General features: G+C 32.2%; 1 protein-coding gene across 2 annotated transcripts in view; it reads right to left on the bottom strand.

The window, feature by feature from the left end:
• Nucleotides 1-15,346, bottom strand: part of Lrrc7 (leucine rich repeat containing 7) — a 420,763-nt gene that overhangs the window by 253,960 nt on the left and 151,457 nt on the right. For both annotated transcript variants that reach the window (XM_077791099.1, XM_077791100.1), the window contains exons 4-5: nucleotides 15,194-15,272; nucleotides 2,498-2,587 (exon numbers count right to left, since the gene is read on the bottom strand). In XM_077791099.1, the coding sequence (XP_077647225.1) occupies nucleotides 2,498-2,587; nucleotides 15,194-15,272 (169 nt within the window). The remainder of the gene's footprint in view (nucleotides 1-2,497; nucleotides 2,588-15,193; nucleotides 15,273-15,346) is intronic.

Below are 15,346 nucleotides of genomic sequence, written 5' to 3'. Positions count from 1 at the left end.
AACCCCTAAGACAATGCTGGGGTTGGAGAAATCATGTGAAGAGGCTGAGAGGTGTTCATAGCTCCTGTTGCTGGGGTGATGGTTGTGATTAGGAATGCATCTTGCTTGTTAAGGTCTGCAGTCTGGAACACACTATTACTATTCATGTCCATATTGAGCTTAAAGGGTACTCGATGGGGTTACTTTGAAACAGGTATTAATTGAATTCTCTCAATTCTTTCTACTCTAGGAATATTTCATTATTTGAACTATTTCACAGATATCAACCTGTATTTATTATGCTTTTAGGTAGTCCTCTAGGTCTCTTTTCCTTTCCCTGTTTGTCTTGCCTCCTATTAAGTTTCTAATTTAATTTTAATTGCACAAATCAATCTCAAAATGGAATACAGTAATGCAGTTTGTCAGATAATGGGTATATCACCAATAAAAATGTTTCTTACACATTTATGTACTTCAAATCTTTTAGACAATTACACTAGTATGATGATATTATGGGACTGATTTTGGCTTTTAGGAGTGCAGAATATTAGGTTTTAAAAGGGAACTTAAGCTTCCTTTTGTTAAACTACTCAGATAATTTTATTTATTTTTAATTTTTTAAGATGTTGATGGAATTTTATTTTATTCATTTATTTATTTATTTGTGGTGCTGAGGCTTGAACCCAGTGCCTTACATATGCTAGACAAGTGCTCTACCACTGAGCCACAACTCCAGCCCCATACTGAGATGATTTTTAAAAACTTTAGATTATAATAATGAAATAGTATATTCTGACACACAATTTATCCAAAACTTAAATCCTAATTCTAGTTTGGGTATGAGTATTGTATTTTCTTTTCTCCTATATCTTGTCCTCACTTTAGGACAAAAGAGAACTGACAAATATTCGAGAGAAAAATTGTCTTAGGGTGATAATTAAATATTTTATGATTTGGGAATTCAAAAGCATATTGTAGTGTTGTGATCAGTACCAGAAGGGCAATTCTAGTTTATATGGATAGATGGTGATGTTCCAATTCACACTTAGAAGCCAGGCAAACACTTTTTAAAAAAATCTGTGAGTTTTAAACCCTGCCCAAGTACATGGTGCTTGCAGCTGTTGTAATATTGTGATTCACAAAAGTGAAGGAGTCTGGGAATCGCTCCTGTGCTCTCTGTATGTGAACGGAGGCTACTGCAGGTTGAGTGACTTCATCATTACACTGAGATCTTAAGGTCAACAACCTGCTTCTGTCAACATATAGGTATTCAATTATGCTTGACCTATTGTTTGAACAATTTCAAAGGTAATTATTTGGAAAAATTCAGTTGACAGTGAAATTAAAATGTTTTGACTCTTAAGATATATCTTTTACATAAAAATTCATTGCAGAGCACCTGGAAAATATTTTTAAAAATATGTAAATGAAAATTGAAGTTACCCAAAATTTCACTTCAGAGTAACCAGCCCCTTATTTCATGCATACTCACAGTGGAAAATTAGTTTATGTATTTTTGTTATAATACACTCCTAGATTTATTGTAGGGACTTTTGAAAAATGTTTTCCTAAAGTGAGATTACTAATTGTTACATAGTATTATCATTGGGATAAACCATAATATATCTAGCCAATCTCAGACAGATGTGTGATCCCCTGTTTTCATTTTGTCAGTAATGATAAATATACTTGTCTGTAAATCCTAGTGTGATATTTGATGGTGGTATAAGAGACTTCTAGAAATGAATTACAAAAGCAGTTGTTGTAAATATTTTCAAGGCTTTTAAAGCCTGCTGCCCCACATGAAGTATAACAGTCTCCCAGTTCCATGAGCAAAGCGTGAGGTTATTTCTCTCCTCATACTCAAGAAAGTTTTTGCAATATACTAGGACACAAAGACCCTTTATGTTCATTTTAATTTGTATTATATTTATTAATTGTGAAAATAAGCATTTTTCATATGTTCAATTGTCATTTGTATGTTTATTATAAATGGCTTGTGCCTGGCAATTATCCATTTTCCCTCAAGAACTTTCTCTTCATATTCATTTGTAAGAATTATTTATATATTAAGGAATAAATAATTTTAAAAATATATAATGAAAATACTTTCATACTTCATTATTTTCCTTAAATTTTGGCTTTCTGGTTTATTTTATTTTAAAAGTAATTGGTCAAATCTATCTATCCCACTTATGATATTTTCCTTTACTTCTGTACCTATAAAGGTATTTCATAACTCAAGAGTGATAAATATTCATCTGCATTGTTTTTCCAGATAATTTTTGACTTTATTTTTAACTCCCTAATTTATCTAGAATTTATTTGATTATTAATGCTATGTGAAGACCTAATTTTATTTTTTCAGAAAGTTTCATTAATTAAGTCTTATTTATTGTATAATAATGAGCTCTATCTTTAATCACAACTGTCACTTTTGAAACCTCATCTGCTGGAGCTCACAAAGCACTTACTGAATATGAAATAAAATTGCATAATTCATATTTCTTAGCCTTACCTTCCAAAATTGGCTGGAAGAAACTCAAGAAAGGCGTCATTCAGGTAGAGCTGGGTCAGGTTTAGAAGCTGAGTGAAGCCATCAGGGAGTCTAAAAGGGAGTTAAAGTTTTAGTCACTGGATCAGTGTTGCTATAGAAACAGAGCAAAAATATATATCTCTGAAAAGAAAAAATAGATATGTAATACATTTTCTAACTCTCCTTTGGTATCACAGTAATGGAAGAATTTATTGAGCATGTTGTTACAGCTTGAAAATTTTGTCTGTTATTAAAATAAATGGCATTCACCCACTTCCGTGCTGCTCTCCTATACTGAGATTTATGTCACTGCTAAAGTTAGTGACAGCATCTCCTACAGCTGGCCTAACTTCATGCATGCCAGTCAAGACATATATATATATATATATATATTTTTATGGAACTCTCAAATTGTATGTCATGTTTTCTTTTCAATTTTAAGATTAGCATTACTTTCTCAATAGAACATTCATGTATATAGTTAGGCAAGAATATGGAATATATTTGATGATTTCATTTAATCATCAAAATTTGTCTATAATTTGTTACCAAGATGAAGAAAGTTACCCTGTCTGAAAAAAGAAGGAATAAGCTCACAGCTTTACTAACAATTTCTTTAATGTAGGCCCAACGTGCTTACATATTATGATTCAGTTTAATCTAATTCGTGTTTGTGAAAAATGAGAAAGAACATTGAAAGGCAATTAAACAAGAACCACAGAGGGTATAAGAGGCATTCGAAATTAATAAAATATTTTTTGGGGGGAAATTTTAGAAACGAAATGAGGTAATTATTTAAAACATTATATCTTCTTCACTAGAAAAGATTAGACTCTCCAGAATTTGTTTTTTTTTTTGGAACAATATTGAATAGTTTCCTGTAAGTAAATTTCTATTTAAGCAATTTTAATACATATCTGCAGTTTAGTCCAGATTATGTTCTTTCATAAAATACATCTAAATAGCATTCAAATTTGCCTTGTGCTCAAATTATTACCTATCTCCTTCCTTAGATTTTCTGCCAAAATTGTTTAAAGAGCTGCTGGTGTTCATTGCTTTTTACTACTCCTCAAATCATTGTTTCTTGGCATGTACCCCAACTCTATTACTAAACCTGTCCCTCATCAAAGGCTCCAATGACCTCTTAAGTCCCAATTCCATTAGCTTCATTTTGTTCTGTACCCCACACAGCCTAGCAATAGTTGCCATCGTTGACTGCTCTTGCCTTATTTGCTTCCTAGCACAACAGTTTTCCTGATTCTCCTACTCCTGGGACATTGTATCTGAGTTTCATTTCATGATTTCCCTTCTTCGGCTCAATCTTTGTTATGAAACATTTTCTATACATAACTGAACATATGCATGTATATATTAGAATGAAAAATAGAGATACTCTGGGTTTCAACACTGCAGCACAAAAGGAGCAGGCAATGACTTCCTCAATAAGACCCTTAAAGCTCAGGAAATAATACAAAGAATGAATAAATGGGATGGCATCAAATTAAAAAGCTTCTGCAAGAAAAGGTGACAATTAGGAATGTGAAGAGAGAACCTACAGAATGGGAGAAAATCTTTGCTAGCTACTCTTCTGACAGAGGATTAATATCCCAATACAAAAAAAAAAAAACTCAAAAAACAACACACCAAAATCAAATAACCAAATTAATGAGTAGGCAAATGAATTAAACAGGCACTTCTTAAAGAAGAACTAAAAATGGCCAACAAATACATGAAAAAAATGTTCAACATTATTATCAATTAGGGAAATGCAAATCGAAACTACCCTGAGATTTCTTCTCACTCAAGTCAGAATGTCAGTCATCAAGAATACAAATAACCATAAATGCTGGAGAGGATATGGAGAAAAAGAAAACTTTTACACTGTAGATGGGACTGTAAATTAGTACAACCACTATGGAAATTAATATAGAAGCTCCTCAAAAGGGTTAAGCATGGCAGTAACATATGACCCAGCTATACCACTCCCTGGCATTTATTCTGAAGAATTAAAGAATTAAAGATATCAGTGATATATGCACACCCATTGTTTATAGCAGCATATTTCACAACAGCCAAACTATGGAACTAGCTACGATGTCCATCAGTGGATAAATGGTTAACAAAATGTGATATATATACAGAATGGAATTTCATTCAGCCATTAAAAAAACATTATGTAATTTGCAAGAAAATTAATGAAACTAGAGATCATCATGTTAAATGAAATATGTCAAATTCAGAAGGTCAAGAGTTGTATGTTTTCTCTCACATGTGAAAGCTAGAGAGGAAAAGGAATAGAAAGGCGAATCTCATGAAAATCAAAGAGAGATCAGTAGAGAAAAGAAATCCAGGGTGAGAGGTGCAGAGGGAGGCGGACAGCTCTAGGGGTGATATGGTCCAAATTATATTGCTATATTTTGTGTATGTATTAATATATAACAACAAATCACATCTGTATGTGCAGTTATAATGCACCAATAAAAGAAGTGTGTGTGTGGGGGATACCCTCTGAGTACTACTCCTTGATTACATCTTCTGATTTGCTCCACAAATTCCCAAATGATGTTAATTATTTTGCTTTTTAAGAACTTTACTATACAACTATTTTATTATGTAAAAAAGAAACATTGTGTGGTTTTGCATGTTTTTTCCTTCACATTACATAAATCAAGTCATACTGTGTACATTTCTAGAGACATTTAAAATCAGCATTAGATTTTTTTCAAATTCATCCATTTTAATGTAAATGGCCATCATAGCATACTATGCCATTATATTTATATGCCACAATTTATGTACTATTCTCTCCTTCTAATGAACATTACACTTGTTCCTAATTTTGCTTTGTGATTACAAACACTAACTTCTGTGAATACTGTTGAACATATATTCTAGTGTACCTTTAGAAGAGGTTTACCCACATTACATTCCTAAGAGTGACATCACTGGGTCACAGAAAATATTTAATCTCATTATAGATAGCCAGATTTTATTCAAAGCAGTTTCATCTATTTATAACACAACCATTATTGAACAAGAACTTCTCCTCCTCATGTCCTTCTTAACCCTTTCCTTTGTCAATTTTGTAAATGTAAAACAATAATAATAACTATTTCCCTGATTAATTCACCACATCTTGTCTCACTATTTTACGAGGAATTTATGTTTTCTGTGAAAAACATGTTTATTTGTTTTGTCCATTTTTTTCTACTGGTGCCCCACCCACTCTCCCAGGCTTTTCACTGTAGCGCACACTGACTACTAGCCCCTTGTCCCCTGCTGGTCTTCAGCTGTTGGAATCTGCTCTGCTCATTCACAATCCCAGAGAATCAAAACCCCTCAGAAGCAGATAGCAGCTACTGATTACAGCAATAATAACTGGGCTCCCCCACTCACTGTGTTTGACAACTCCATGGGAGATTTGCACTGTTCCAAGAGATCAAAACTCAGGGACCTACACTAGTAAACAGACTAATGACACCCTCAACAGGCAATTCCAAAGGTTACCTCCTGAATATACTGCCTCCTGTTTATACAGCCTGCATTCATTTCTATACATCTGCTTCAGGGAATACATATTAAACACAACGAATATTCTTATCCTCTCTTTTAACAATTACTAATACATTTTCAGGACACCAATGTTATATTGGTTATTTTTTTGCTGCAAACGTCTTATTCTGTTTTGTATATTGAAGTTGTCTTATTTGAATATGGCTTCATAGAGAATGTTTCCATAAATTTGCTCTTCGAGAGAGAAAGGATTCATGAAAGCATAAGAGAAAGAAACAGGAGGCAGAGGAAAAGTGTGTGTGTGTGTAGGGGTGTTATACTGTAGAGGTAAGAAGATATTTGAGATGGGTGACAGAAAGATGAGTTCTAAATTGAATACTTTGTTCATGAGAGTATTGGGGATGGGGGTTAAGTTTTGAGATCATGGATAGGGGATAGGATTTACAGGACCTTGAATTCTCAACTCAAAGTTTTGAATTTGATCCTATGGCACGAAAAAAAAAATCTGTGGTAAATAATTATTTTTCTCTGTGTTTTCCTTTGTTGCAATAATATCAGAGCTCTAATAGAATGATAGTTTTTATGATAATGGCACAGATCTTTTTTTTTTTTTTTTTTTTTGGTACTGGGGATTGAACCCATGGGTGCTTAACCACTAAACCACATCCCCAGCCTTTTTTATTTTTTAATTTTGAGACAGGGTCTCATTAAATTGCTTAGAGCTCTGCCAACTAGTTGAGGCTAGTCTTAATCCTTCTGCCTCAGTCTCCTGAGTCGCTGAGACCGCTAACACAGATTTTAATTGACATTTACTATCCTATTATCTTATTTCCTAGGGTCATTCATAGAAAGGACTTATTTATGACTTTTCAAAAACAGTTCAATGAAATATATGTAAAAGTAGAAAGTGAAAAATATTAATCTGAAAATTGACTTTAAAAATGGCACTACTAATTAGTAAAAAAGATTTAAAAATACTAATTTTATAGTTATAGAGACAGAACCACCTGGCTTTTCTCAGTCCACTATTCTTTCTCTATATGCACAAAATGGTATTGTATCATTTATTTGATCAAAATCTATTTCTTTAATGCTGTTACTCTGACAATGTTTAATGCCTCAAAAAAATCTGGATTTTTATACAAAACATTCTTTTAGAGCTTAAAAATTGACCACAAGTTTTTCAGGTTAAAACTGCAAAATTAGACTACCAAAAATAAATTACATGAAACACCAGAATACAAAATAAAATAATTTTTTCAGCCTGGTTATAGTAAATATGTGCTGATATTCTATATTGAGCTCTCCTTCTTTAAAAATGTAAACTTAAGGATATACGTACACACATATTGCCTTATTTAGTAGCTCTGTATTTTTAAAATCTAATTCATTTTGATGGTTACTCTGTGCTGAGATTCAAAATTAAGGCTTTTTTACTTATAGGAGAACTCTGTTTACAGATGTAGTACAGGGCTTATACCAATGATGCTTTATGCTAGTATTGGGAATTTTCCATTTCTAGGAAGGATGAATTATAAATTATTTAAAGATAAAGAATGTTCTAAACATCTAATGTTGTATTGGGAAAATAATTGGCAATAAAAATAGATTAGATATTATTGATAAATAGAGTTAATAAGTTTGCTTAAGCAGATATTCAACTTTCTTTATTAACTTTATGCTACAATTTTGTAGTGTCTAATTGGGACAGGGGCCCCACTTAACAGTATCATCTTTTTCAGAGGAATGTCTGGGGAATTATGAGGAAGAAGGTATTTCCTAGCAAGCTAGGTACACTTGATAAAGATAGCAGTTATGTTTCCCTTTATCCCCTTTAACCTCTTCCAGACTATAAAGGAAATACAATATTTTATAATAAGGAAGGAGCTCTCAATAATGAAATAATTTTACTACCCCAAAATGATTTGATGGTTTTCAACATTTGACTGATTTGTTAAAAATTCCAAAGAATGTATTTCATAAATTGATAATTTTCTCTATTAAGTAAACACTTTCTTGTTATGAATTCCCTAAACTTAAAATAATATATTCAATCTATAAAAAAGAAAGGAGAAATAGATACCCATACAGTTTAGCAGTTAAGCAAATGGGCACTAATGCTCCAAGACCTGGTTTGAATTACAGATCTTTCAATTATTATATATGTGGCTTTTGCATATTACCTAACTTTGTAAAGCTTAGTTTCTTTATTTGTGAAATGATAATATCCATTCTTCAGATTTGCTCCAATAATTAAATGGTTACCTGTCCCACAGTAAGAATCAGGAAACAAGAGAATTATACTACTTTTCCTTAGCATTGTTTTTATTCTAATCTTTTCATATTAACTAGAGTACTCTTTTAATGCCCCCCCCCCTTTTTTTCCTTTTTCAGTGGTACTGGAGATGAAATCCAGAGCCTTTTTCATGTTAGGCAAGTGCTCTACCTGTGCGCTACATGCGCAGTTGTTTCAATTTTGAGTCAGGCTCTCATTAAGTTGTCCAGCCTGGCCTCCAACTTGCCATCCTCCTGCCTCAGCCTCCAGAGTAGAGTAGCTGGGATTACAGGTGATCATCACCTGACCCAGCTATTTTAAAAACGTTTATAAGTGCTTATTTTCATTACTGAGATAAGCACATTAATATTGGCTGGAGACACCCTTGTTTCAACATTTATATCTTCCTGTTGCATTTTCTTTAGAAGTTAAATGAAAACATTTCAGGTGTCTGACGTCTAATACAATAGTTAAGCCACATGAAATTGATTTTTTTAATATATTGGGATTAAGAAACCAATGTTAAAGTTTCTACTCTAAATAGAAAGTCATTTTACTCTAAATATTTTCATTCCAGGCTTAAAATTATAAAATGAATAGAACATTCAGAAAATCAAATATTACTCATATCCACCACCTTCTCATGACCATGATTACCATTTCATGTATTTCAAATTTCTTAGTGTTTTAACATTACTGCAAACGTATATCATTATTTTTATTTATAATTCAACTTTTAATTTCACTGTCTAAACAGTGACTACATAATTCATAACTCAAACTAGGATGCTGTTGAAGGCTAAGAAGAAGTTAGTATTATAGTTGTTCAAGAAGAGTGAAGGGAGTTGATGTGGGTGGGTAGTGAAAAATGCTCTCCTACATATAACCTTCATATTCACCCAGCAGATGTACCAAATTTATAATAATTTCCTCCTTGTTGAACATCATGAATATTTCAAAATTTCTAAGTACACCTTTAAATTTATACCAAATAAAAATGTTCAGATATGGTAGAATATATTGAGGAGAAACTAGGAATTTAAATACTAGCTTCATGCATTCCTTTCAGCAAAAAGTTAGTAATAATATTTATCTATATAATGTAGCTATTGAAAAAATTAAAAGAAATTATTGTGTATAAGAACCTTAGATACTGTAGGTTCTCATTAATAACAGCCTTTGCTTTTCTTATTTAATAGTTACTTTAAGTTTTAATTGTGATGATATTCTCCAGTGACTTAAGAGGTTTACATCTAAAATTAAAACTGAAATAATTACACTCAGACCTATAGATTTTATATTCCAGAATTTCCATGAGTTGCTACTTCATAAATATTTTAGGGCAAAGGAAATAACAGAAAAACAATACATAAATTTCAATAGAACCAAATATACTTTTTAAAATAGATCAGTACAATTGATAAATCTCTAGTCAGTGTGATCAAACAAAACTTGAAAGAAGACATACTACCAGGAATGAAAGGGAATCACTAGATAATTCACAGATATCAAAGGCCCAATAAAAAAAATGTTATGAAAAATAATGACAATGAAGAACTCTAGATAGGGCAGAGAGGTTGGAGGGGAAGGTAGGGGGCATGGGGTTAGAAATGATAGTGGAACGTGATGATCATTATTATCCAAAGTACAGGTATGAAGAGACAAATTGGTGTGAATATACTTTGTATATAATCAGAGATATGAAAAATTGTGCTCTATATGTGTAATAAGAATTGTAATGCATTCCACTATCATATATAAATAAAAAATAAATAAAATAAAATTCTTCTTCAGGGAGAAAAATAATATGACAATTTTTTTTAAAACTTACATGAAGTATGCAATTTCTCTCAAAACACAAAGTAGTAAAGGTCACTTAAAAAGAAACAGGTAGTTTGAAGTACCATACAGTTATTATGAAAATTCAATTTGCAATAAAAAACATTCTTATAATGAAAACTGCAGGCCTGAATGGCTGCACTGACAAAATCTGCCAATATTTAATAAGGAAAAATACCAAATTCTATACAATTTCTTATGGAAAATAGAACAGAACATTTTCCAATTCATTTTATGAAGTTTTACCCTGATAGGCAAAACCAGGCAAAGAAATTACAAGAAAAGGAACTTCAGAAGAATATGCCTCATGAATATAGACGGAAAAACCATCAATAAATATTACAGCAATTGATACAGAAAAATGAATAATACTTCTTGACCAAGTGGAGTGTATCCCTGCAATATAAAGTCAGGTTGATGTAAAAAAAAATCAATGCCAATCATCTTATGATCAGACAAGTGGAGAAAAACCATATGCTTATGTCAATAGATGTCAAAAAGGTGACTGAAAATATTCAGCAACCATTGATGATAAAAAAACTGTCAGCAAAACAGACATAAAAGGTGTGATGAATACTTTCTCTGGTGGCCCCCTTGATCCTCACCTCCTGATGTTCATGCTTTAAGCATCCCCATTTGATTGTTGGTAGGACCTATGATTTGCTACTAATCAACAGAATGTGGCAAATTGTACACTACCATGACTATGTTATATTAGAAGACTCAATCTTACCAGAATACTCACTCTTACTCAATTGTTGTCCTTAAAGAAGCAAACTTCCTGCTGTGAGCTGCCTGTGGAAAGGATTATGTGGCAGGGAACTATATACAGCCTTCAGGTCCCAAGAGTAGCCTCTAGCTGACAACTAGGGTAAAGCTAGGCTGTACAGCTTTATAACAATGAGGAAATGAACTTGTCAACAAAGTAAGTTGGATTCTGACTTGTATTGTTCTCCAGCAAGTCTCTTGTTGAGAATACAGCTCAACTCATACCTTGATTACAGTCTGGTGAAACCATGAAGCAGGGAACCCATGCCTAGATTCCTGAACCACTCCGAACCACTGAAATTGAGAGATAATGAATATGTGTTGTTTTAAGCTGCTAAATTTGTGGTGATTTCTTACATAGCATTAGGAAATGAACACCGATTTTGCTACTTGGAATGGGGTTCTGCTGTAACTAATTCCTAATAATGTGGAGTGGCTTTAAAACCAAGTAGTGGTCACAGACTGGTAAATGCCAAAAGGTAATAAATAACATATAATAGCGAAAGTCTACCTCACTAAGACTGAAAGCAAGTCAGTGATTTCTGTTCTCACTTCTTGTATTCAATGTGTAAAGGAGGACCTAGCCAAGATAATAAGGCAAGAAAAATGAATGGCATACAGATGAAAAATAATAAAATAAAACTATTTTATTCACAGATGACATTACTGCTTACATAGAAAATCTCCCTCAAATCTGCAGAAACAATCCACTAGGACTAAAGTTGAAGGATATGAGGTGGATATATATAAATCAATTATTTATACATAATAGTAATAAACAATTGGAGTTATAAATAAAATAATCTACAATAGCACAAATGACATGAAATGTTCAGGAAAATAAATAAAAGGTGCAATATTTATATATTGAAACCCATAAAGCCTTGATAAAAGAATTACCCTCCCCCTCCAAAAGTATGTAGTTATACTATGCTCAGAGATAATGCTAAATATTTTAAAGACACCAATGTGAGTCAAATTAAGCTATAGGTTCAAGGCAATGACTATAAAAATGCCAGCAGGATTTTATATCTCTGAAGAAATTGGCAAGCTCATTATAAAATTTACATAGAGTGATGGTCATAAAATAGTCCAAACAATTTTGATGAAGAAGAATAAAGGTAAAAGAAGGATTCTTATTCCCTGATTTTGGGATTTACTATAAAGATAAGACAGCATGGAAGTAGGGTAAGAACAAGTATATAGATTAATGTAACATAGTAGAAAATCCAGCTATGGGCAAAACATGTATCAATTGATTTTCAATAAAAGTACTTAGGATAATTCTATAATGCAAAGATAATGTTTCCAACAAATGGTATTGAACAACTAGGTGTCTATGTGCAAAGAAGTGAACCACAGTGCTTAAACCTCACATATCTGCAAAAGTCAACTTTAAATGAACACAGACTTAAATGTAAAATCTAAAACCTAAGCTATAAAAAGTTCCAGAAGAAAGTGCAGGCAAAATTGTTATAACTATGAATTTAGCAAAGAGCTCTTAGGAAAACAGAGCACAGATCATAAAATATTATTAAATAGGATTTCATCAAAATCAAAACTTCTCTTTAAAGGACACTATTCAGAACACAAAGAGATAAGATATAGAATTGGAGCAAATATTCACTAACAGATATCTTATCTGCTAAAGGCCTTGTATTTAAAATATGTTATCAATTTTTTAATTCAGTAATAAAAATGTGTCAACAAAAATTTGGAATCATTAAAAAAGAAGCAATATATTTTTAAAATAAGTACAAGGCAAGATACTAATTATGCCTTAAAATGTAAATTAAAACCATAATGAGATAACACATTAACTAGTTTGGCTAAAATTAAAAAAATAAAAACTTATAGCACCAAATGGGGACACAGACAAACAATAACTGAAACTCTAATACATTGCTGTTGGGAATGCTCAATTTAATAGCTCTTTGGGAAAGCAATTTTGAAGTTTCTCATAAGGTTAAACATACAGGTACTCTATTACCCAGATATTTATGTAATACAAAAGAAAACACACTCATACATACACCTGTACTTAATTTATATAAGCAGTATTCATAGTAGTCCAAAAGTGGAAACAACCTAGATGGCTGTCAACAGATAGATACACAAATCATGTTCTATCCATACAATGAAATACTACCTACCAATAAAGAGGAATTAAGTATTGATTATTGAAACACCATAGCCAAATCTCCTAATCATATATTAAGTAAAAGAAATAAGACACCAAAGTATCTGATATATATCATTTATATGACATATATCATTTATATGACATTTTGGAAAGGTAAAACTATGGGGATATTAATCAGATTACAGGGTATGATTGGGTTTAGGGAACTTTTTGGGATGTTGAAAATCATCTGTATCTAGTTCTGGTGATGGCTACGTGACTATGTACATTTATTAAAATTCATTGACTCATACACCAAAAGTGGATGAACCTACTTATGCATCTTATATCTTTAAAAACCTGACTTTGAGAATTAATATACTGCTTAAGTTTACTTTTCTCTTGAGTTATATTTTATGAATTCCCAAACTGCTTAATGTTTACAGCGTTAAACTTCTTTTTAAAAATGAAACAGGTTGTGTCTTTCATCTTTTAAAAGTTGAATATGTGAATGTAATTCAGAAACATTCCATAAAACTACTGTCTTTAAACTTTGTAAAGATATAATTTAGGATCTGGGGCTGTGGCTCAGTGGCAGAGCACTTGCCTAGCATGTGCGAGCCACTGGGTTCAATTCTCAGCACCACATATAAATAAATAAATAAAATAAAGGTCCATCAACATCTTTAAAAAAAAAAGTATTTTTTTTAAAAAAAGATATAATTTATCACCTGGCTTCTACCACCAAAGAACTACGATGGTTCCTAAATTATAGAAACTATCAGAACTAAAGAATTAGGGAAAAAAATCAAAACAAAACAAAACAATCTGTCATCTCTGCTGGATCATGTGACTCAGGTTAAGGTGTTTGTAGTAACATCTATTTTTGTGGACATGTTGGAAAAAATCATATTTGCTCAAAGAATTTTGGGTTTTGTTTTGGGTTTTCTCTCTCCATATTCTATTTTTGAGGTAGAAACACTATAACGTTCAAACACATTTTATTGTTTGATGTTCCACACTTTCTACAAAGGGACTCAAATTATGTCATAAACCACTTGCATAAAGACCTCCTTCTAAACTTCTGCCTCATCCCTGGTCTCATGTGCAGCCTTACGCCATGGTCCATAGGAAATGACAGGTCCCTCTCCTCAACTACACTGGTATGAAATTTCTCTTCAGCTTCTTTCTCTTTGATTAACTTCTTTGTCTTCTTATAGACAATACCCGGTTCATTAAATGCCTTCCCAGTGAGCTTTTTCCCAGCCTCCCCAGCTTAATGAAGACAAAGAGCTGAGAGATTTTGCTCAAATCCCAAAGTCTGTTTGGTATAATTAACACCTTCTTTCTTGGAAAGTTTATTACCTGCATCTCAATACCACAGATTTGTTTTAACCTATCCCAAACAGTACTACAACTGTGAATAGCCTTCTAGGTTCTATTTCCACGTCATGCTTTTCCATTCAGTCTCATGACTTACCCAAGCCATTCCCATCACAATTTCTTTACTGGATCCCATAGACCTCTATCACTACATCACACCCTCGAGTCATGGTCATCTCAAAACCTTATTTTTCCATAGAATTCCTTAGTAGATCTTAAGTCACAAAACCCTTCTTCTCTGATCCTAACATCCTTATCACTTGTACCTTCTATTCTGCTATCTTCATAGGTTGATCTCTTTGCCATTTCTGTAATCCCTCATATACAAATACTTCCAATTTATAGCCATATTTAATTTTTTGATCTGTACAGATTTCTTAATCTATTTATCAATATTTTAAAGTCTTGAACTCTCTTGAATTTCCATAAGATCCTTAATACTAATTTCCTACTCTGAAAAGAACTAATAAGTGTTTATTAGTTTTGACGGTCATCCATGGAATGTAGTTTGAGAGCTCTGGAAAAATGATGACACAGTTTGCTTCAAAACAATGATATCCTGTGCCAGTTGGCACCATTCCTATTCAGCAATGTTTTAAATCATCTTTTGTAGAACTATTCTGACTTGGTTATGTGTTTCCCATCATTTTATTAAAGGCTATATCAAAGCTACATTTACGATTCAATTATTCACTTATTATTATAAATTTCATTATTTTAGTATATTATCATCCAAGAGGAACATAAATGCAAATGAAATTAAATAATTTATACTCACTTAGAAATGGGATTGACACTGGCTTCAATAATTGTTAAACACTTACAGCACTTTATATTTTCTGGGAATTCTTGTACACCTGAAAGGTGAAAACAAACAAACAAACCCAAAAGTACATGAGAATGTTCCAGCAAAATATAGTCCAAATGTTAA

This window comes from Urocitellus parryii, chromosome 11 (assembly GCF_045843805.1).
Source record: "Urocitellus parryii isolate mUroPar1 chromosome 11, mUroPar1.hap1, whole genome shotgun sequence".
Lineage (NCBI taxonomy): Eukaryota > Metazoa > Chordata > Mammalia > Rodentia > Sciuridae > Urocitellus > Urocitellus parryii.
The sequence above is the reverse complement of the archived record's forward strand: the minus strand, read 5'-3'. Positions and strand labels throughout refer to the sequence as shown.